At 31.2% G+C, this 23838-nt stretch overlaps 1 protein-coding gene across 1 annotated transcript; it reads left to right on the top strand.

The window, feature by feature from the left end:
- The first annotated feature begins 6073 nt into the window (after nucleotides 1–6073).
- On the top strand, nucleotides 6074–19935 carry LOC130444697 (uncharacterized). The gene is made up of 4 exons (XM_056779973.1): nucleotides 6074–6175; nucleotides 10732–11034; nucleotides 17599–17838; nucleotides 19711–19935. The coding sequence occupies exons 1-4, from the start codon at nucleotides 6074–6076 to the stop codon at nucleotides 19933–19935; spliced, it is 870 nt and encodes a 289-aa protein (XP_056635951.1).
- The last annotated feature ends 3903 nt before the right edge of the window (nucleotides 19936–23838 follow it).

The raw sequence follows: 23838 nt of genomic DNA, 5'->3' as shown, positions 1-23838 counted from the left end.
GAATTGATATTTTGATGATATTGGGATATGGTGATAGGGGCTGAAGTCAACAAAAAACGTGTAATATCTTTAATAGTTTATATTCTAACCGAAATCCCAGTAAATTAGTAAGAAACATTCATTTAGATTAGGGAGCAGAAAAACTGCAACTGAAAACAATTTTTAGATATTTGTATCTTGTTAGAAGTCGATCCACACTTGAGTACTAGACAAATATCCAGGGAACTTGATATTTCGCAAACATCCATAATAAAAATTTCACGTGATAATCCATACAAAGTAACGTTGGTTAAGATTTGTCAGTTGACAATTTCGATAGACGTGAAGAGTTTGCAGACCTAATGATGTGAAAATGGTACAATCAATCGATGCTGCAAATGTATTGAAAAGTTTTAAAAATCGCATGGCTTGTTGTATTGAAATAAATGGACAACATTTTGAGCATCTGCTATAATCGTCTTTACTGTATGTTTTTTAAAATTCGTAATTTTCCTACTTCTAACATGATATACATATACATACAAACATTTAACGATTAGTCTTCAGTTGTTGTAGGATTTCTACGCCATGATTTGGCTAAATATTTTACTGTACCAGTTTATACACTAAACCTTGTTACGATATTTGTATTAGCACATAAATTATCGAAGAATATTCGAATTGAACGAATTTATTCAGTCGTAGCAATCTTAATGTATAATATTTATTGTAACTTTGGTGGAAATCTGGGAATGTAGGTATAATTTCGACATTATGGTATTTCTTAAGGAAAAACACAAAACATGAATATAGGGTGATCCATTTGAAATAACAAAGTTCATTATTTTTCCGGAAAAAAGAAAGATCTGAAAACAATATTAATACCACCATAATACCAACCATATCACAATACCCTTGTACACAGAAATTTATAAAAATCGTACAAACCGTACTCTGTATGTAAAAAATACCAGAAAAATAAGAGATGATGAATAATTTGAGGTAAGGTGATTACTCGATTCTATAAACTTTTTTACTATTTGGTCGTTTTTTGAAGCTGTATATTGATATATCAATGAACTCATTATATTGACTATAGATCGGCTCTCTAAATGGCCATTTTGTGGAACGATTTCTCACGTCTACATCTAAGATTCTTCCTTTTCCTAGTTTTATCAAACGCAATCGAATTATATTTGCAGTGAATTGTTTGATTTCTAATAAAACGAGAAACCAAGTGAAAACTTTTTTGAAAAGTTAACAATAATATAATATATGCATATATTGAAGTCAATTAACAATACCAATATTTATTTCTCTCTCTTAATCTCATCGGTATTAGAAAATATAAAATTCGTTTCTTTGGTATTGATTTATAATCTGCTTTCATAAATAAATAATTATTAACAGCACTTCTGAAAATCGACGTTAAACGTGCATATGGTTTCACATATTAATGAATACAAAATTTTAACACACTTTTTAGAATTCGACCAGTTGGTCTTCATTCATAAATTCATGAGCTAGAAAAAATCTTTCGTAGGTATCATTTCACTGTCGGTAGCCTGCAGTATCCTTGTTTTACAAGAAATTCAAAAACATTGGCGTGCTGAGGATTGTATCCGGAGGCTTATTGAATATTAATTTATTAGTGTAAGCCGAAATAACTGCTGGAAATGTGGAATTTGAAATGACTTTTGAAAAGTATTAAGATCGAGAGACGCTAGGAACTTTTAAACTAATTGAATTGGGTTGATTATGGGAAAATCGTGACCATAACTACATTCGTGCATCTGAAATTTGTTTTTTGTGAACGTATCGAGAATCGTCTGCTACGAAAATGAATTTATGTATTGTTCTTCACAATTATACACAAACAAGGCTATTTCATTGTTCTCGGGTCTTAAAGGAATGAGAATATCCCTGTGGGATAATCTATATTTCATTTAATAGAGACTGAATAAATAAAGCTTCATTAGTGGTGAATGAAAGCACTTGTTTGTCAATATTGGCATCGATGGAAGATAGGACAATATTCTATCGTTTCATACAGAGTTGAAAGACATAAAAGATTAAATAATTAAAAGACGACTATGTGTACTCTCCAACTGTATTTTGTACATAATGATATTAAAATGTTTGGAAACGTATGTAAATTTTTTATGGTCATTAAAATTTTAAAACATAAAGTAAGGTAGATTTGCCTAAAACATCTTGGTGGATTGATATGTGATTTTTTTCTCAATTTTCCTTATTTTCGTACAAGATATATGCAACCCAAAGTTGTTAAGTTCTGGAAACCTTACAACAAAGAATTTTATGTTTGGTAATTATGATAGATGTTTCTAATGAAAAAGATTCAATGGTATCGGATTTGTGTGAGCAAGCAGTGTGAGGAACATAAAAATGTGAAGCTTTTTGGGAATCTAGTATCGTACCCCACAAATGTGTTTCGTTTGATAGGCGAAAATTCCCATGTAACCTGTAATATTCATAGTTATCTCCTACGGGGAAAATTCCTTATTAATAATACTCCGATTGCCATAATCTTCATTATGTTAGTTTATATCTCTTTCCAAGCCTTTTATTGACGTTCACTCAAAAGTCAGAACTCATCATCATTCATAATACAGAAAAATATGTTGTAGCGCTATTTTGATTATCTTTATCATCGGGAAATTGTAAAAGAATATGAACAGTAAATTTAAAACTAATGTGATTCGAGTAAGAAAATTAATAATTCATTCAAATAATCTAGTTACTTTATATATGATGTAATTTAAAGTTTCTAAGTTACTTTGTTCCAATTTGATTTTGCGTTATTTGTGCAATAAATATCTAGCAATCTGAATGGTTTGTTCATATTATTTGAATAGTTCAAATTAAGTAACTTGAAGGAAGTCTAGTTACTCTTTCATGATCATCATTGTTGTTTCCATGATAACTTGTTTCCAAAGTAAATGTGAAGAGATCAGTCAAATATCAAATAAAGGTGATTTTGTTTGTAATATCCTATCTTCATTCCATCATAACGTAGACTCTTCTTCTACTCAAATGACAACTCTATGTTCAATATGCCTATTCTACAGTTAAGTAGACCCATAAAATTTTCTGCATAAGTTACTCCCATATCTGTGATGGAGTGGATATTGAGGTATTTTCCAAATCAATGTTCATTGATAAGAAAGCCAATATGTTCTAAATAACCGAAAATGGTAGACGCAGCTCACTAAGAAATGAGCAGAGAATGAGCTGGTTAACAGTATTCATCATGCTTTGTGGAAATAATGAATGTGTATCTTCATTGAAAACACATTTTTACAATACACATAACTAAAAATCAATATGTTTCAGTGCAGTCCAATAAATTCTAGTAGTATGGGTTGGGCATTTTTCTCAGACTTTTTATATCTGTATGCGTAGATATCTTAACAAATTCCTATCATATCTACAATAGGTAGTGCGCGTAACTAAATGAAATACTGCATGAAACGACTTAATTATACCTTTTGCTTTTCAATACTGGTGACGAATCAATTACGCCAGCAAATCCTCGTTTGATTAATGGGTTATAAATAATATTTTTCACATCTAAGAAAATATAATACACACACACGTGCGCATGGGAATTTCCGTCCCACTAAGAAATTACCCCCGAATAAATCCGCGGATGGATGCGAAGATGAAGATTTCACCATCCCCTGTCATTCCGACAGGTCCTTATCCTCGTTCGCATCACAGTTTCACGCGTAGACTACTTTTTCTCCCCTGAGTTCTATGGAAGATTTTTATCTTTTTGTTAAGAGTTAACCTGTTGGCTATACACTATTGTCTTCTTAGTCTGGACTTAATGTGTGTGTGCTTTCGCAGCCTCGGATAAACCCTTTTCAAACTTTTTCGGCAAGAAAAGATCTAACTCAAGTAGTCCTTCGCCTTCTCTACAGCTGTCCCTGATGTATAACACGGCTCTGGCTTGTGATATGCAGAGTTACCATGTCGAAGGGTGTCCTCTTGTGGGTTCACTCGAAAAACCTTGGATCTTGGGCAAAAATGTGATAATAAATACAATAAAAGCTGAGTTTGGATGGGAAACATGTCTAAACCATAAAATAGCACTTTTATTGTTGTTTTATTATGTTATTTGTTGATAGAAGGAAATTTTGCGGGGTTCTTTGATACTCTCATACAATTACAAGAAAATCCGACTCGATTGAACCTTGGTTTGTTCTAATCTCACTGTTGAATTCTAATCAAGTGCTGAAACATCATAGAAATACATATACATTACAGTTAAACTGAATTTGAAAGAATGATAGTCTCTGCCTTGCAATGGTTTTTTAATTGTTATAAAATATTGAACAAATAATGCCACTTGATTGCATCATGATTCAATCGATGGAAACCAATATTGAGTGTTATGAATCACCTAGTATCACATCTCTAAACATATTATTATTGAATAACAGCGAAACTGTAAGTATTAGGACCCAGAGTTTCACGAAAGCAAAACTGAAATACATCAACATAAAAGATCTAAAATTTGTTACTATTCCAGAGCTCTCATATTTTAATAAGTACTCCATAAACTGACAATTACACCATATCAAAATAATTCCTATATACAAATTCCAGATTGAGCTGCTTATGTTCTTATTGCAGTGTTGATATGACCTCAGTTGTTCAATATTGATGAAAGTTTATCTTAAATTAATCTTTTCTATTTGTAATTCCGCATATCAATATATAACATACCACCTAAATCAATTATATATAGGGTAGTTCTCCATACGCAATGAACAAATATATGTATCTTTTTAACAACAATAATATAAAATTCGAACTCAAATCTCTCTTATGATCCTTTTCCTTGACGTGGAAGCATTACAACTGATCTTCAATTTCTTTCATAATTTGAAACTCTAAAATGTTAATACATACAAATAATCATCTTTTATCATCATATTTATAACCAAATAAAAGATTTTCCTTCAAAAAAATCTAGAAATTCATTTCATTTCGGTCCCTAGTTGAGAAAAAACACCGATTAATTTATAAGTATTGATGTGATAATTCTAATCTCACACATTTCTCCTCAGAAATGATCCACTTCCAAATTGTCTCTTTTGTAGTTCCCACATGTCCAATAAATCCATACCTTTAAAATAGAAATAGACGAATAGTTACCTCAAATTCCTATAGAAATATAATGTCTTCAAATTGTATATCAGCAATGAAAACTCATTCAATATTTTTAACGAAAATATTACAAATAATTGTCAAATGATGTCCTGCCGACAGAAATTGCTATCCTAACATTTTCGGTATTTTTCTTTTTTCAAAATTTCAGTTTTTCTATTATGGAAATAAAAATATCACTACTCTTGATAAACATGAAAAATCAAGTTTAATTGGATGTAACCGGAATAAAGTAAGAAATTTTGAATATACTTTTTGTGACACAAAAGATAAAAATACTTGAATATGTTTTTGAATGAATTGGTGAAAAAGTAAGACGTTCATACTATCGCAAACAAATTTTCTTTAGTTAATTTCAGTTTATTTTTTGAGAAGAATCATAATTTTAACCATTGTATCGTCCTAGACGTCCTATTTTTTAGAGATCCGAAAAATTAAATCGAATTCAAAATATGATTTTTTCTTTTTCACTCATTTCCTTCGATATATTTCACTCATCACACTTTCTATAACTATTCAATTTTCTTCAGAAAGTAACTTTCTTGTTAAGTTTTCACTGAAATTACAAACTCCTTTAGCGTCGTTGATGTCTTTTCGAAACATGTTTATTGCCTTATTGAAAGTTCTCATATCCGCCTATGTTACAGAAGACCAAATAAAACAATATTCTTTGCAACAATTCTGCAGGAGATCCTATTTCCCATGCTGCCGGCACTCATCAACTGGTCCATATGACATACTTGCTATACTACTAGCGTGTTCTGATCATATAAAAACTTCCTCTTCTTCGGAAGTTCCCATTTCGATTGTAACTTTGGACATGCTTGGTCCTTAGTACTAATAATTCGAATAATATTAATTTTATTTTTATTAACAGTTGGAAGTATTATTGTGAAAAATGAACTGTCAAGTGCTCTGTGTTGTGATTAGCGGACTTTTATTGCAAGCGGCTTTTGCAAGTCCTGTTGTTGACGATGTGAAAGACCAACATATTAATTCGGTAAGAAAAATTATTGTTTATGACAGATATTTTTTGAAATATATGTAATGTTGAGCATTCGAAACATTTTTCAATTATAACGATATTTATTATTTTCTTTATTCAACTCAGGAGAAAAAAATTCAAATATACGACACATTAGTTATCTACAAACACACATATTATTATAATGTTATACTAAATATACGTCAATTATAGATTGGAAATAACATGAATATTCTATTAATCAAATAATTAATCAAAATATGTATTCATGAAAAATATCAGTTTTTAGACAAATTATTAAGAAAATGAGAGGTAAGTATGGTTTTCAATCGTATTGTGAATTGTAACAAAAATCCAGAAATATTACAAAAAAAAAACGTCAAAACCAATAGATTACGTGAGATGCATTATCTTATTCTAGTAATTTTTTTTATATCTAGTTTTCCGGAAACTTCAAAATCTCTATACATAAATTATATGGAATTATTGATATAAAGTGTTCTAAAGATTGAAAAATTATCACTCATAGCATAAATAAAAAGCTATATATAATATACAGTGTGACTGCTTCAAGTTAAGAGTGTAAAAAGTTTTTAGTTTTGAGGACATACATTTTTGTAGTCCAATACAGAGATTTATTATACACGATTTTTTATGCATATTATCTACGTTGCAGGATTCAGTATGCTTCAAAAATTTCACAATAATTTAATGATAAAAAAGTAATGTCTGCGTGAACTTTTCATGTGATTAGTCTGCAGTGAAAGCACTCGAGAATAATTTGATCTAGAAATTTGCTTGACGAATCCATCAAGGGACTACTTAGACGGACTGGATGTAATGATGCTCGTGCAGCCTTTGCCTCACAGCTCTGGCATAACGAATTGAAACCCATGTTCCGAAAATAAATCGGAAATGTTTTATAAGCCACTTCGGAAAATAACTAATAACAGGCATTGGACAGAACATTTAATTCAAATTTCATAATAAGTTTTTCTTAAAAATGAAAGGATAATAATTTGTCTGTTTGTCGGTATCCAGTTGATTTTTGGGAATACGGTTTATTATTCAGTTGGAGTTATAGGCTCAATAGCGATTTTTTTGTGAAATTTTTTAGAGAATTTTTGTTGTTAAAATATTCTTCTTGAGTCCATTGAGGATATTTTTTACGTTTCACCTCTCCAAATCATTTGCAAAAAGTTCTTTTCAACCTTGGTTACTTTCGGATATCGGTGAATAGCTTGTTGATTGACATTTGAATTCATACTTATGTTTCTTCAACTGTTATTAGAGATATTTTTAGAAGAATTAAAAATAAGATGCACACTAATCTGAATTATCGAAACTTTACCAAAAGATCATAACAAATCGACTGACTACCTTGAAAGAATAAAACATCTATTCGGTTTGTGATTAATTATGGCATTAAGAGAATAACAACAATTTCAATTGTTTGAGCTAATATATGTCATTGAATCAAGATATGATTACACATTTTATGAAATGATAAGTGTAGGTAAACAACGATAGTGTTTTTTCTAAAATCTATCACAACTGGTAAATGATGACATAGATTTCCTTGTTTTTAATATAGCCATGTCTTTTGCATGATTTCTCTGTATCACGATAAATAAATAGGAGGAGTATTTATGTAAAAAAAAGATAGATGCGGTTTTCAACAGATACAAACAAAAAATACAATGTATCCTATGATTTACTTTCTATAGTTGGCATAAACTATATTTTATAAACAGTGGTATTTAAAGTAAATATGAAGTTTTATTAAAATAAAGTTAAAAAGTAGAATCTGAATCTGAAGGATTCTACTTAGTATGTATTTGGTACTATGGAGATTGGACCTTATTGTTGGATATTTTGTCAACCATTGTTATCGCTTGAGGACAACAGCGTTGCATCTTGTTACGTATTCTCTTTCTTCATTACATCCACGGTCTACTCGACAATATTATGAACCCAATATATAGCTCTGGTATGTCTGGCGATCACCGTCATTATCATCCATCATCATCATCCATCGCCATCACCACTAATTCGCTTATCGGTTTTTGACGTTAGGAGTAATATGTCATGATATAGTCACGTGGTCCATTTAGCTAAGGTAGCTTTACAAAAACTTGGTGGCCTCTCTAAGACCAAACAACTTTATAATTCGTAACAGCTTCTAATCTTCTACAAGGCCCAGATTCGTCAAACTTTGGAGAATTTCTCGCACATTTTAATATCGGTTTCAAATCATTACTACGGGATTGAATAAAGAAGAGAGCAATTCGACCTATAGGCAACCCAAAGTATGATAGTTCAAAGTACAGATGAAATATCGCTTACCTGAATCTGTTATACCGATATTTCCACGACAAATTCTCTTATTTCAAGATATTAAACGTAATCCCACCTAGAGCAGTGTTCGCAAAACCTATTCGACAGACAGACGAGGCTCGTGAACACCTAGACGCCCAGAAGCTCAAGAACAATATCAACAGGCATTTCAACATGGAAGGCAACACTCGAACTACTCGAGTGTAATAGGATTAACCCACTTGAGCTTGCTTTTTACATGAAAAATACTTCGCTTGTTATATTGAAGATGAAAGCAATGACAAGATATAAATTAACAATCCAGGAATTCTAGAAATTCCTAGATTTCTAGTCTTAGATTCCACATTCACATAAATCAATGGAAAATTTATAAGAAATCATTTTAATGCAATGATAGATTATCATTGAACCAAGTATTTTTGAGCTGATCTCTTGAAAGTAATGAATCCAGTTATATGGATTTTTCGTGTACAAAATAAAACAGTCAAGATTGTAAATACAAAAAATATAAAATACAAAGAATTTGATAATTGTAATCAGGGGAACTGGGGTACAGCTCCGGATAAAAAAGGTTATCACTGTTATAAATCAACAGGCTGTATTACAGATCTGTAATCGCTCTATGCCACTGAGACGCTATATAATATATTACACTCATTTTCCCAATTGCGACGATGACGCATTCCATATGGTGTTGTTGAATGCGTTAGCTGTCGACAGAATTAGCATATCGTCAATGGTCACCGTTTATTCGATAGATATCAGTTTTGTTACCTGCAATATCTACAAATATCATATCTATCATATACAACTTGGCTCCAGTATAATTGTCTCAATCATGCCTTCTTTTCACTCGCTCTATTGACATAAATAAGCGATATGTTATTATTATTAAATAAACCTTAATTCCCAAAATGATTTTTTTTGTAGTACAACGAATTTTCATTATAATTTTAATCGTGCCATTATTAACATGAAATACTCATTATATGAGGAAATTTATAGTGCGTGGTAGAAATACGCATATTAAATTTGGTTGAATGGAGCAGTTAGTCGATTAAGTGGACCACGTTAAATATGTAAAATTAATTGGATGCGTTTTCAATTAATCCTTTATTAGTCCTCCTCTAAATTTATCCACTATATCCAACCGAGGCCAAAATCTTCCCTATTGAAAAAAATTATTCCCATTCTATTTTTTATTACCCTTGCGTTGAATCAAAATCATCACTGGGTTTCTGATACATTTTGTACAATCATAAATGTCTATTTCAACACAGAGGGTACTCGGATTTGACTGTCTCATTATACTCACTCGAAAGCTTCAATCCTCTAAAGTCGTCTAATGCAGTGTCAAGAAGCTGGATTATCTGAAGTCGTTCATGTCCCTATCCAAAATTGACAGTAACTATCGTTATTATATCCAGTATTAGATCCTTATGAAGGCTACCTTTTAGAATGTACTGATGTGCATTCGCTAAATTCCTCACTACCTTCTTCTAAAATGTTTGATTTGCAGATTACTTTGACCAGACCAGCCCTATAGCTGAAGATTATACGACCAGATGGTTCATAAAGCAAAAGCTTGTTGTGTACAAACAGTTTTTTTAATACGAGTTTTACAGCATTTTACTTACTATTGTTCTGTTTGTTAATGGAATTCGTTATTATTTATAAATATATCTTGTTGAACTTTATATCTGAAATCCACGAGTGTTGATATAGCTTCATTTATTTCATCCTCCACTCTTTTTGTCAATGATTCTATTCCATTTATTGATACCCGTAGTTTTTTCACATCTTTTTCTTGCCTTGTTCCTTCTGATAATATTGCAATATCGTCTATAAGAGTATCTTTTTTCACTCGTATACAAGTGGTATAGGATATCCCTACACTGTGTGCTCGCCTGAAATGTATGATTCTCAAATATCGGATATTTTGGAATTCCCACTTGACTATTTGTATGTCACAAATTTTTCATAGAAAATCTCAAATTACAAATTAGTATTACTAGTTTTGGATTAGATTTTCAATTTTTCATTATGAATAAATTGTAATTCCTGCTCCACAACCATTACTCATTATTTTGTCAAATATTGTCTGCTTGAAACGAAGATTCGTCGTTGAAAAATTACTAGATGTTTATATCAACTTGTTAATTATGTAATTTGATCAGTTTTGCTCCCTCAATTATAATATCGATATGACATCTCATGAAATATACTTTTTGCAGGTTAATTCGGAGAAGTCAACAATAGAAGAATCATTATTTAAGAAACTGAACGTGAAATGCTCCAATCAAGATATCAGTTCGTGCATGATGCTTAAATTGGTGAACTATTTCAACAGACTCTTGAAAAAATCCTACATTGAATTGGGAGATATCGAAATAAGTCAAACTTCAACAGAAACTGTCAATGTAGAATCATCGAGAAGCTTGAACGAGATCGAAAAAATTCCTGAAGAAGAACAGCTTTACGAAGTATTGATGAATAAAGCTCTCAATTTTGTTAAGACAAGATCTTTAAAATGGAAGGTAAGTATCATATGTTTGCTCAATTACCAATAAAACTTGAGAAAAGATTCATATAATGTTTCACTGGTTACCAAAGAAAGATATAATAATCTTTCTTCTGATATTAGTTATTTTAATGCCGGTCACTTATTTCTGCTATATGTATCAACAGATATGATCAAATAATGATGAATATAATCAGATTCAATCGTAACTGGAGGGAATTATAACTCTTCAACTACAATAATAATTTTCCACGATGCAAAATTAAGAAAAGCAGTTTACATTTTTTCATATAAATATTTGTTTGATGTAATTAATTACCTCCGGAGTTTTCGAGCATTGCTGTTACCTTTTCTAGCTTTTCTCATCTAATATCGTCAAAATGTATTTTTTGTTTCATATTATATTCGAATTTGTCAATAAAGAATGCCCAGGAGGCAAAGAAAGATTTATATTGATGATTGTCTCGAATATCAGCCTTACATTGTAAAAATTTTCTTCAGTGTTTGTATTAGTTTTGGATTTAAATGCCAGATACTCAACCCAAACACATAAATATAATCAAATCATCAAATAATAATGGATGTAATGAGACTTAAGTTCAGAATTACTATTATTTAGCTACCAATAAAACAATTATCTTCGACACAGCAAAATTTGAAAGAGCATTCTGTTGTTTGGGTGTTGATGAATATTTGTTTGATTTTATTACTCCTACTACTTTGAACAATGGCTTCGCTTTTCTTATTATCGAAAACGTTTGAAAAGAGGACTGGAGACCCTTATTTTTCTAAATTGCTATACTCTGTCCTATATTCGAAATCTTTTTGTAGTGATGTAGATCCTCAGAAGAAATGGATATAATCAATCTCAAATCGATTTTCCTTCACACCAAAAATTGTGAATGTATCTTGATTTCATTTGTTTATAGATAATTATGTGTTTTGATAAGTAGTAGTATTTGTTTGATTTGATCAATCATTTTCAGAGTTTTTAAGCATTGCATTGGTGTATTTCTTCAGGAATTGTTTTTTTGTCCCATATTATATTCAAAATCTGTCATATTGTAAATCATTTCTTGATAAAAATGTAATCAATATCCAAACATGGATTCCCCATGTGTCATATTAATTACGCATTGAATGATAATATAAATACAAACTACTCAAAAAACAAAGAAAGAAAGGATGATAGTGTTGGGTATTAACCTTACATTGTGAAAGGTTTCCAAAAACAGTTTCAAAGGGCGTTAAATGCTACTCCGATAGTAGGATTCTATTAAGCTGTTGTTTGGGTACGTACAGTGATGTTGAGGGACATAATGTTTTCATTGTTATGTCTTTTTAATGTCCCCAAGTACGTAACAAAGATTAACATTATAGTTTTTCACATATTCATTTTTATAAATGGGACTTTGGTTTTCATAGGAAAGCTGGTTGACGGAAATTTGACTTTTCACAGATTGGACACTACACTTTTTAACTTCACATGTTCAAATTTCACTTCTTCCAAAAGTGGGTAAATAAACAGGGATGATGCGTAACGTCTAGAATGCTCGTAGTCATCGTCGAATAAATGAAAGTTTATGATATAATCATGTAAACAGTTCAACCTAACGGGTATGCATAAAAGATTGCGAATAAAAAATTTATGTACGGGGTAGTTGCATGATTGCTTAATAATGATCAAATGATCATGCGTTTTTTAATTTAAACGAGTGTTTATCTACCAATAAACCTAATTCAAGAGAATTTTTCTGGCAATATATCGTACTGTAGATGAAACTTAGGACCCCATTATAACTATATAAATAATCATGAATATAGGCTAGACAATGTTCCCTGGTGAATAAGGTTATAGCAACAGTATTTCCAAATTGAAGATATATGATGATTGATTATATAGCAGAAAAATAAATTTGGACAGCGAAATTTTTCCATATTCTCTTCTGACTCACATATTCGACCTCAGAAACGACCCTCTCCAAAGTTGTTAAATCTGTAGTTCCCCAATATCCATAAAACATATAATTATATACACGATCAAAATCAAATAACATTAATACTAAAATAAAAATATATGATGTCCCGATTCTCATTTCATATTTTTTTATAAACTCAAAACACTACTAGAGAATAAAATCATCCAAGTAGATGCTGAAAGAGCTCGATTTTCATGCACCTTGCCTTCATAAACATTCCTGTTCCTTCCAGTATTTCCATTTCCGAAAGTTTTGCGATGTATGGCTTTTGAAATATAGAAGTCTGTGTTAAAGTTCATTATACCATATAATTAGCGATTCAGATTCAACAATGTTCCTTATAAACGGAAACCCTCTCGGAAGCATCCGAGCTTATATTTTCTTTCTCTCGTTAGATCCTTTAAGCCACATTTTTATCTTATATAAGAAACTTGCTGCATGCTAATCTTATTTTCATGCAGTAGATATTGGCATACTTAACATATTGAAAAATATATTCAGAAGACACTGTGTAGATAAACTTGATATTTTTATTTTGTGAAATATGTAATTAACAAATATAAATATTCCATATATTCATCTCGAACAAAAATTACAACCGATAAACAGTAGATTGCTTGAGGCTGTTAACGGTTTTATTTTTCGTATTAAATTCACCCGATGAAAACATATCTGTGAGAATCGTTACGATCAACTTGAACTTCGACCATAGGAGAAACTGGGTAGGTGATACAAAAAGCCATGAGAACGTTCTACTTAAATAAAACGACCTTATAACTTTCCAGTGTATGAGATTGAGGTAATGAACTTCATTGTTCAAGACTAGATGGTGAAAGGGAAATCGTTAAAAACATGACTTTGGAGAAATTTATCGAAAAACTTTTCAAATGAATTACTTAACTGGTAAATGGATTGTAATTTGATATTATTTCAATTTGTAGATGTAATTTTTTTACCCATGATAATGTTAGCCGTTTTTTATTTTCGATTGAGATAATTGATACATGTTATTATTTATAAAGTATAATGTTGTTGTTGTTTATGTTATAGTAACATGAAATTATTAAGATAATTCATAAGTAGCTGATTTGATACACTGAGAATATTACTGGTTTTTAAGTTCATACGAGAACTTGGGCAGCCAACCATATCGAGGGCTTCAGCTCAAAAGGCCGTGTCTACCAATTTTTCAGGGCAAACCATTGAAGTTACGTAATAATTTAAATTTGAATAAAATCTAATATTCATTAATTCAAAGACAATTTTCAACGGTTTCATTACATCGATTTACATTGAGCTATTATAAATACACCGAGAGACGTAAACATGAATTATGAAGACAAAACTTTTAAAAAATAACATTTGCGCACATTTTTGTTGGAATTTCTTACTAAAATCAATTCTATCTCATCGCCTATATTATCTTTTCTGTAGTTGTGGTTTCACTAACTCAAAGATATTGTAACACTTCGCTAAATTAACTTGACTCCTCTCATATCTCGATTTTCAGCAAATGCTGATATATTCACACTAGATTTTGATGAAAGTCGTGTTGAATTATTCTGTCGTTACCAGAAAATACTCTCAACAAATTCAGCTTTTTATCCTTCTTCAAAAATACTGTTTTATCCTTTCTAATATTGTCATTGTGTTCTGCGAATCAATGGTATAATATTATCTTCTTCATATTAACTTTTTGGATATAGTTATCACAATAAAAAAATGGTTATTTAAGCAGTAATTTCTCACATTCTTATTATATCAATAAGATTGGAGCAAAAAATAAATATTATTCCACTTTTCATTATAAAAATTATTACTGATTTATTAATATAAACATGTTTTTTATCGTCAAAGTATTGCTTCTAGTCCACTTAGTGATCTCATTAATAGAAACGTTCATTTTTATTAACTAAAAATAATTTATTCAATCTTATATTCTTACAGGCTGAGAAATTCATACATTCACTTCAATTATTATTATTAATAATATTCCCTCCAAAATATACCGATGTACATCAGAACGCATATATCGTCAGATTACTTCTTTATTCTTTTTCCTCATTGAATGAAACTCTTCACAAAAATACTCGTGATTAAAAGGTTCCCTCTCACCTTTGTTTATATATTAAGTTGATTATTACGTTCCCTCTTTAAAAACTGGAGTAGAACTGTTGCTATGCTGCCATACCAAGCTTTTTTGCCACATATTTCGATTTGCTACAAACTAGGTATTTCTACTATTCTCTAAGGGTTTCATTCGATTTATTTCGATTGTTTTTATTTTCCTTATGTTATGGATCAATTTTCAGGAAAAATTCGATATTCAAGTACATGTGTGGTCCAAGGCGACTTTGAGTTTGAAAGAAGTTGTAAACTCTCAAAATAATTCTTTAATTTGAGCAGTCACAACACCCAACACGATATATGCAGTGCCTAGCAGTGCCCAGTCTTCATTTCTATTGGTCCTTCTAATCCTCTAGTCTGAAATCTCCTGTAGACATTGTCTTTCTTACTCCTTTTATCCAGTTCATTTTCATTCTTCTTTGTTTTCGACGTTCCAGTGGGATCCAAATCATTATTTGTTTTGGTTTATTCACTCACTCATCCTCTGTACATTACCATACCAGCTGAGTCTGATCTTACATTTTTAAAAATATCAAAAAATACATTACTTCTCACCTTTAATGATTTTTAGGCAACTTTTTCTGAAATTATTTCAGTGCATTAAAATGCATGACTCAAAAGACGTATGGCAAACGGTATTTTCAACTTTAATATCTAGAAAAATGTAACATAATATATATTATTATTTTCCATTATTACACGTCATGCCTAGAAACAATGAGCTCATTCTTGTGATTTTCCTTAAAATATCTTCCATATCATTCTCGACACCAATTTTTGTCCACAAAATTTCTCTAACAATAATTTAATTTCAGATTATGAATAATTAGATGGGTACTTATATAACTTGAAGTACAAATAATTCCTAAAATTGACGGCTATAATGAGTATTATAAAAAATAAATGATCGCCGAATTTTGGAGCAAGTAGCTAAAATTTGGGCACCCTTACTGCAGAACTCACCTGTCCAACCGTCTCCCGAATATATAGGTGCTTCACTTAGACCTTTTAGGACCATAGTATTGAAGTGTTTCCTTTCCACTCTTTTCTATTTTTTGCTTCCGCTTTCCAGTCTTGCATTCCTCTCTCTCTTAGGTCTTCCATCACCTCTGCGTAAAATATTTTCCTTGATATTCCTTTTTTTCTTGTTCCTCCTAGTTCTATGTCCACTTTTTTTTGTTACTCCAAAATCTGGCATTATGTGTATGTGACCCAGCCACTATTTTGCTTAGTTCAGGTTCTCCAAATAGATTCATAATGTCATTATTTGTTCTCGTCAGCAATAAATCTCCCTCCTTTTCACTGCCTAGTATCCTCCTAAATATTTTTCTTTCCCATATGTCTAGCTTCTTTCCCTCTGCTTTGTTAAGAATCCATGTTTCGCCTCTGTAGCTCACTGTTGGTCTTATTATTGTTTTGTTTAGATGTAACTCTGCCTTTCTGGAGATTTTTTGAAATCTTATTATGGCATTCAGCGCTCCCAACAGTTAACTAATGATAAATCGTTTTTTCCCACTGAGCATTAACGTTGGAGCTGGAGCTCAACAATTTTGTTAATGTCATTTATGATATTAAAAAAAAACTATCGATTGAGCTGATATTTTGGGAACAGTAATTTGATCCTTGATCATTGAGGCAAATTTAGCGTGTGATTACTCGAATCAAATCAAATGAATAATGATCGCATTAATAATAACTTCTAGAGCTCAAATTATTGCGATTGTTAACATGATTTTTCAAAAAGATATTGTTCGTTCCGAAAGAGATGGAGCTCCACCACATTAATCACTTTCGATTAAAGACTAAAGGATAGATATAAAGGCAGATGGATTGTGCGAGAGAAAAAACAACAGGGTGCCCATCATGATTACTCGACTTGTTGCAAATAATTTGTTTAATTCAATTTTGTCGAGAAATGAACCTTGCAAACGTGTTTCAACTAACTACAAACTGCTAGGTTTTCACATTTACTAAATTGGATTATGTACAGTTGAGTTTCAGCAACATGCTAGTTTCCCTTTAAAATATTTAAAAGATTGTTCATTTCAATTTTGTTCACAAGACATTTAAATTGAATTGAGAGAAAATACATCGAAAGAAAGCTAAAATAATCTAGATATACATCGTAAGAAAAAGGTTAAGTGTTATAAGGTGTGTCAGATGTTGTTAATCTGAAATTCCAACTCGTTAAGTGGCATTTTAACCTAGAACTAAATTGTCTCTTCTACTTCTTAATTCGTTATTTACTGCTTATATATAAATATACAACTGTGTAGGCTATAGACTATAATAAAACATGAATATATTTTACCTTCTTGACTTTGATGATAGGATAACTAACCAATTATACTAGAATAGATTTTCAACATGAGAGTTTGTAATTGATGTAACTGATTCAACACTATATGAATCTTTGTCATATAAAATCCATTACAACGTGACGAAATTTTTCTGAAGATTAATTATTTTAATAGGTGATTGATGGTGCTGATCTAGTTGTGGCTGGAAGTTCAGACAAAGATGGAAGTCTAAACCTTGGTCTCTCATTAAAACCCAATAGTAATGGAATCGAAGAAGGTAGAAAGAAGAAATCCAAAGGTGGTAGCGGAATATACGCTCTTTTGGCTGCTGCAGCAATGAAAATTGGTTTATTAAAAGCATTAGCCTTCAAAGCATTAGTATTACTCGTAGGAAAAGCTCTTCTCGTCAGCAAAGTAAGTTGAATTATGAATAAATACACATTCTTATGATTATATTACATATTGATCATCTTGCTTGACATAAAATTTGTGGCAAAGTGAATTTAAACGGAGTATATAATGATTCAGCTTATAGTTAATGATTTAAAATCAATTAAATAAATGTCAGAAGCACATTCTATCATTTTTATAATGTCTGCAGAGGTATAAAGTAATATTAAAATATAACGTTAATTGAAATAATTTCAGCAATTAGTTATTATTCTAAGAAATTGCTTATTGATTGGTGAGTATATTTGTACATTCGAATCACCATTGTGCTAAATGACATTTCACATTGATGTGAAAGAGATGCATATATACAAAAACCATTTCATTACAAATTATTTTCTTTTGTGAAATTCACTAGTAGTTAGGCAATTTGTTTCGCGCTAGGTGGTACTTGAATTTGCTAAAGTGAGTAGATAATTAATGAATATCAAGCAACTAGTGCTTAATCAATGTTTAAACAATTCACATGTCTAGATTATGACATCACTTGTTTCCTATCACTACTATATGTGAGTGCTAGGAAAATAAACAAAGCAACAAAACTGACTTCCACTTTTAGAAATGCATGAATCATACAGCAGTTTTGAGCATTGTAAGCAAATTGGGAGCCTGTACTTTACTCAAACATATCTGGTTATTCGATAAATAGCTCACGCTAAGTGCTATGCGAGTATTATATAACACCTTCTCATATGTTCCTCTGATAATTTATTTGCTAATTTTCTCGCAAGTGATTATTTTTCTCCACAGTATGAATGCTTTTGAAGATCTGTTAATGACCATCGTAGTTATAGTACGCAATAATTCCAGGCTTTTGCCTTTCTTTCTGACATTGGGCATTTTCACTTTCCCTATTTTCGTTTTCCAAATTTTTCGAGGCCCTGTTTCCACTAACAGTGTCCTCTGCATCGTTTCCTGAAACGTCAGAGGCACTATCATGTTTGGATCGCAAAAACTCATCTCATAGGATTTCCTCTATATCACTTGCGTCATCTTCGACTTCATCAAACTACTGTTTTATTATATTAATTATAATGTGAAAATACTCACACCAATAGAAAAGTGGCGTCTAACATACACTGGTTTTAATTTCTTCTGTTCGTCTAAATTGCTGTAGAAATTGGGAAGTAAGGAATGAGAAAGCTGTCCAATCACTTAAGGATTACATGACGTGAGCGAGTAATGGGCATGTTTATTTACATATAATTCACAAGGGTTAATATCCGAAAAAATTTTCTTTCCATATTCACTCAACATATTACATGATTATTTTCTCCATTGAACGTTTGGTTTGTGCGGTATTCTAGATATCTAACCTTAGAATTCAATAATTGATAAGGTTGAAGCCTACTTTCCTAATTATTGATGATCTGAAATAAGTAACCTCGAGATAAGAAACAACTGCTTAGGTTCAAGGCACTCCTAGTTAATGGATTCTGGTTACTTTTCTAATTTTATACCTTCACTCTATAACTATTATTCGAAGATATGAATCTTACACTAACTCATCACTTACAATATCTATGTTATTCATTAACATTTATTATTCAAAATGTATCCTATAATTCTGATCTTATGACAATTTCTTTTAAGAATATTGAATACTTGTTTTTTCTGTGATAGTATTATATTCCTTTCGAGTTGACCAATATGAGTTTTGTGAAACTCTCTTCCCACAAATCAATTAAATTCGGAATTGCTTTCTTATCTACACTATCTACATAGTTACCTAGCCTTATTTTTCGTACTCTTCAATAATTATCCATAGATTCATGAAATGTTTATATATATTTAAAAAAGACAGATATAGGAATTTATTTTTATATTTCTTTTCAGCTTGCTCTGGTATTGGCCGTTGTCATCGGTTTGAAGAAATTGTTGAGCGGAGGTGAGAAACACGTAACTTACGAAGTTGTGGCCCAGCCTCATCATGAGCATCATGTAGAACACAGCCATTCTGGAGGAGGCTATGATGCTCACGGAGGTGGCGGATGGGGCAGAACTTTTGATGCACATGCTGCCCAGAATCTAGCCTACAGCGCCCATATTCCATCTAACTAAATTGTGATTTTTAAAATGTCACACCATATTGGTGTTCTATTTTATTTATGAAGTTTCATCTTTTAATTTATTTCATTCTATTATTTATTCATATTTTGTTTTGTTGATATTTGTTGCAATAAAAAAAATCATTTGTTACATAACTTGGTGTTTTCATTTTGGAAAAACTGCTATTACTCGAGGAGAACAGTATTTGAATTGTTACGACATATGTTACGAGGCCTCACAGTTATTTCACTGCATATATAATTTCATAATAAATTCTAACGGCTTTAAAGATGAATAGTATGTGGAATCCATCGATAAATTTTATTAATGTTCTAAAGATTTTCTATTAGAATTTTGTATGCTAATATACTTGGTGTTCCGAGACTTCATGTCAAAAAATTCGGGAGGTGAGTAGATGACGTGAAAAATATCTAGGCCTTAGGTGTCTCTCTAGTTGTGAAATCAGAAAATATGATTAAGTATATTTTATAGCTTATACATTCGAACATTATGAATTTTTAATGGGTGATTATGTATTTCGATGCAGTGTGTTTGACGCAATAAATAATTCCACACTACTATCTGAAGGCTAGAGGGGTGGCTCATCCCCAATGTTTAATGACCCGTAACTTTTACAGGGACAGCCTATACAAGATAGCAAACGACTCAATTTGTTAATGTTTGCTGTCAATCTTCTCAAAACCTGTCATCAATAATTATGACGTCGTATTCAAAGTGTCTTCGACAATAAGTTAGTATAGTATTGGCATGTACAACGATCTTAAAATCTACATATCTCCTTAACCATAAAATCAATTGCGTTGAACAAAGAGTACCTTTTTCTTAACAAATTGATTGTAAATTTAATTTTTTCCATGTGTAAATTGTACAGGTTGTCCCTGTAAAAATTACGAAGACAATTGGACCTGAGTAACCTCTGGTCTTCAGATAGAAGTGAAGCATTATTAATTCCGTCCACCACACTACTTGGACATACGTAATCATCTATTGGAAACTCATAATGTTCGAATGTATAATTTAGAAATGTATACTCAAATATAAGTTCTGATTTCGCAGATTTGAAGGCCTATAAGTCAGACACGAGGAGTCGTATGAGAATATTTTTCTTATCACTAAATCTACTCACTCTCGTATTCTTTGCATCAAGTCCCGGAACACTGGGTAAAGGGTCATCTGAAAATGACTACTAACTTACTCTATATGTATATTATGTGCAATTATCATAATTGATATTTCGTTGTTTTCCGAAAAGTTCCACCCATATTTTTTAGATTAAAAGCAAAAAACTTGGTGGATATAATTTCCGACGTCACCTTTATTGTTCAACTTATAAACATCAAAAATTTTTGTAAAATGATAGTCACGAGATGATTATCTGGACTATGTGGTGGGTAAATTGATACTTTCAAACAAAGTTCAGTCAATTTTTGGGAAATCAAGAGATGGAAAGTGGTAAACCTATGTTGTTTCTTTCTCTATCAGCAAGTATGGCCTACTTGTACAAGATCCCGTACCGCGCTTCCTCGATCTCCAATATTAACGCTATGGTTATATGTAAATATGGAAATAAAACGAAATGAAATAAATACAAATTTATTGCACACATCTGGAAGACCGATTGAAACTCAACTATTCTAAACAGTCAAGAAAAAAATCGAGGCTCTCGTCATGGCTATGGATAAGCTTCAAAATTTCTTAATCACAAAATTCTATTTATAATCTCAGCACACCATTCCGAGCCACATTTACTCTCAGAAACACTGGATGCAACAAACTGTGGGGTAGGTCGGGAAAAAGAACAAATTATGATCATTATTAGATTTATCAAACATTTATAATTTCATAAATTGACTATTTTTGAACAGAATCTTCTAGTTGAGTCACTGCTAAAAAGCAGCTGAGGACAGGATATTGAAATTCACATGGGTAACTTAATTTTCGATATTACAAGAGAATATCTGACATTAATTGCATTTCACTTGTAAGGAGCAGGTCAGATCTGTCGGAAGTATTGGGCTGATTTTAAGTTGACGGAATATTGGAAATCAACAATCATGTTAAGTGATCAGCTATTTATACAGAGGCCCACACATACCATTATGTAGAAATAAACTGCTAGGGACCTTACATTTAGATCTTTTGTCAGAAAGTAGCTTAAGAAGTTTATAAGAAATTCAGTTCTGAAATATTTGATCGCATGTATGTAAATAAATTTCCAAATAGTTTTGGAGAGACATTTTTTGATTATCATACCTAGTAATTTACTTTATACTACCTGCAGGAAGTGGAACTTATAGGTTTGATTATTTGCTTGTAGAAGTTCAGATAAGTGTCTTCTTTTAGTTTACTATTTCTGGAGATTACAGTATATAATCTGCTGATCTAAACTTCCTTGAATTGTTCAGTGATGTGTGCATTCGAGTTTGTACTCCCTCAAGCTATTCACCTTAAGTATCTTGAGGTTCTACAAGATTATTCGTTTGTCCGTCATTACGAATACAGAATTTAAATTGTGATTCTGTTAGACACTCAAACATATTTAAAATAACCTATGGAAAGAGAGAGAGGAAGACAAATGTTTTATTCTCAAAAAATTGTTACACCTTGTAGACATAAGCTTGTGAAAACTAAAAAACATACATAAAATTAACTAAATAAAAATATACAGAAGAAAACTACAATAAGTAACAAAATTATAGGTAACAGTAATAGGTAATAATTAGTATATAAGTCCATAACAAAATTGAACGAGTATGCAGCATGCCTGGAATTAAATATTATTATTAGTATGAAAACCGCTTACAGAATAGAAGAGACTCAAATTATTGCGGAATGCGAAAAAGATAATATCTATTTGCTTTCAATTGTCAAGTCATTGTACAATTTGTTGTGTTGTAAAATATTGAGCCCTGAACTAATTCTGAACTTGGACTAGGTAGGTAAAAGTCGTGCTCCGCATTTCTAAGTGGACATCCATGCAACGACCTTACTGAAATTGGAGAAGCGTGCTTACGAATTAGGCAAACGGATTCAAAGTTGAGTTGTCAGAATATTTGATCTTTTAAAGAAGGCCTGGTAGTGAGCCCTGCTGTTTAGTCCAAGGAAATATCTAACAGCTCTTTTGTAGTTTGAAGATTCGTTCAAATTGATTCGCACTATAGGTACCGAGAATATGTATATCTTTATTTAACCTTATATAACTGTTTTCCACTATTTGATGATACATCTAGCTCAAATGGTCCCAAAAAGCTTATATTCTCGATAAATTTGAATAGTTAATAATAACAGACCCAAAAAAATAAATTTAAATACAAAAATAGTAAACTGAAAATCGAAAAACAATTAAAATAATTATAAATAAATAAAAATTTTAATTTAATGCAATTAATGGAGTGGTTTCTTTGAAAAAACCGCCTGCTTTTTGATCTGAACGCACGTGCTTTGTGGCAGTATTTACCGGGTTAATCAAGCATACGTAAACTAGTAAAATTCACTACTTTTGAGGTGGGACTGGGTATTATAAAAACATCTTTAAGACTAATCCCAATTTTAGGGTCGAAACTTTTCATTCTTTATAGCCCTTCTAGTGAGAGTAGATAAACTATACTAAAGTTCATTTATTTCCAAGACGCAGGCTGACGAAAATTAAAACACGTCCGTTTGTATTTTACTGGCCAAAGCAAAACAATTGTACAAGGTCGCACTAATAACCTATATATTGTATGTAGATATTGGGGTTTCATGTACACTGCGATGTATCTATTGAACATATTATTATACAGTGCTTTTCAGATAAAAGTATCCACCTTTAATAACTTTTGTAATACTGGTATTTAGAAAAAATCCAAAAACACTTCAATTTATGTTGGAAGGGGCAAGCATTATGGCTTATTT

The sequence above is a fragment of the Diorhabda sublineata genome, chromosome 5 (assembly GCF_026230105.1).
Source record: "Diorhabda sublineata isolate icDioSubl1.1 chromosome 5, icDioSubl1.1, whole genome shotgun sequence".
NCBI lineage: Eukaryota > Metazoa > Arthropoda > Insecta > Coleoptera > Chrysomelidae > Diorhabda > Diorhabda sublineata.
This window is presented reverse-complemented; position numbering and strand designations above follow the sequence as displayed.

What these genes read in the sequence shown, in the direction of transcription:
- LOC130444697 (XM_056779973.1), top strand. Translation starts at nt 6,074, where the DNA reads ATGAACTGTCAAGTGCTCTGTGTTGTGATTAGCGGACTTTTATTGCAA. An exon ending in CAAGATCTTTAAAATGGAAG is followed by an intron (nt 11,035 to 17,598) that starts GTAAGTATCATA and finishes TTATTTTAATAG; the next exon opens with GTGATTGATGGTGCTGATCT. An exon ending in AAGCTCTTCTCGTCAGCAAA is followed by an intron (nt 17,839 to 19,710) that starts GTAAGTTGAATT and finishes ATTTCTTTTCAG; the next exon opens with CTTGCTCTGGTATTGGCCGT.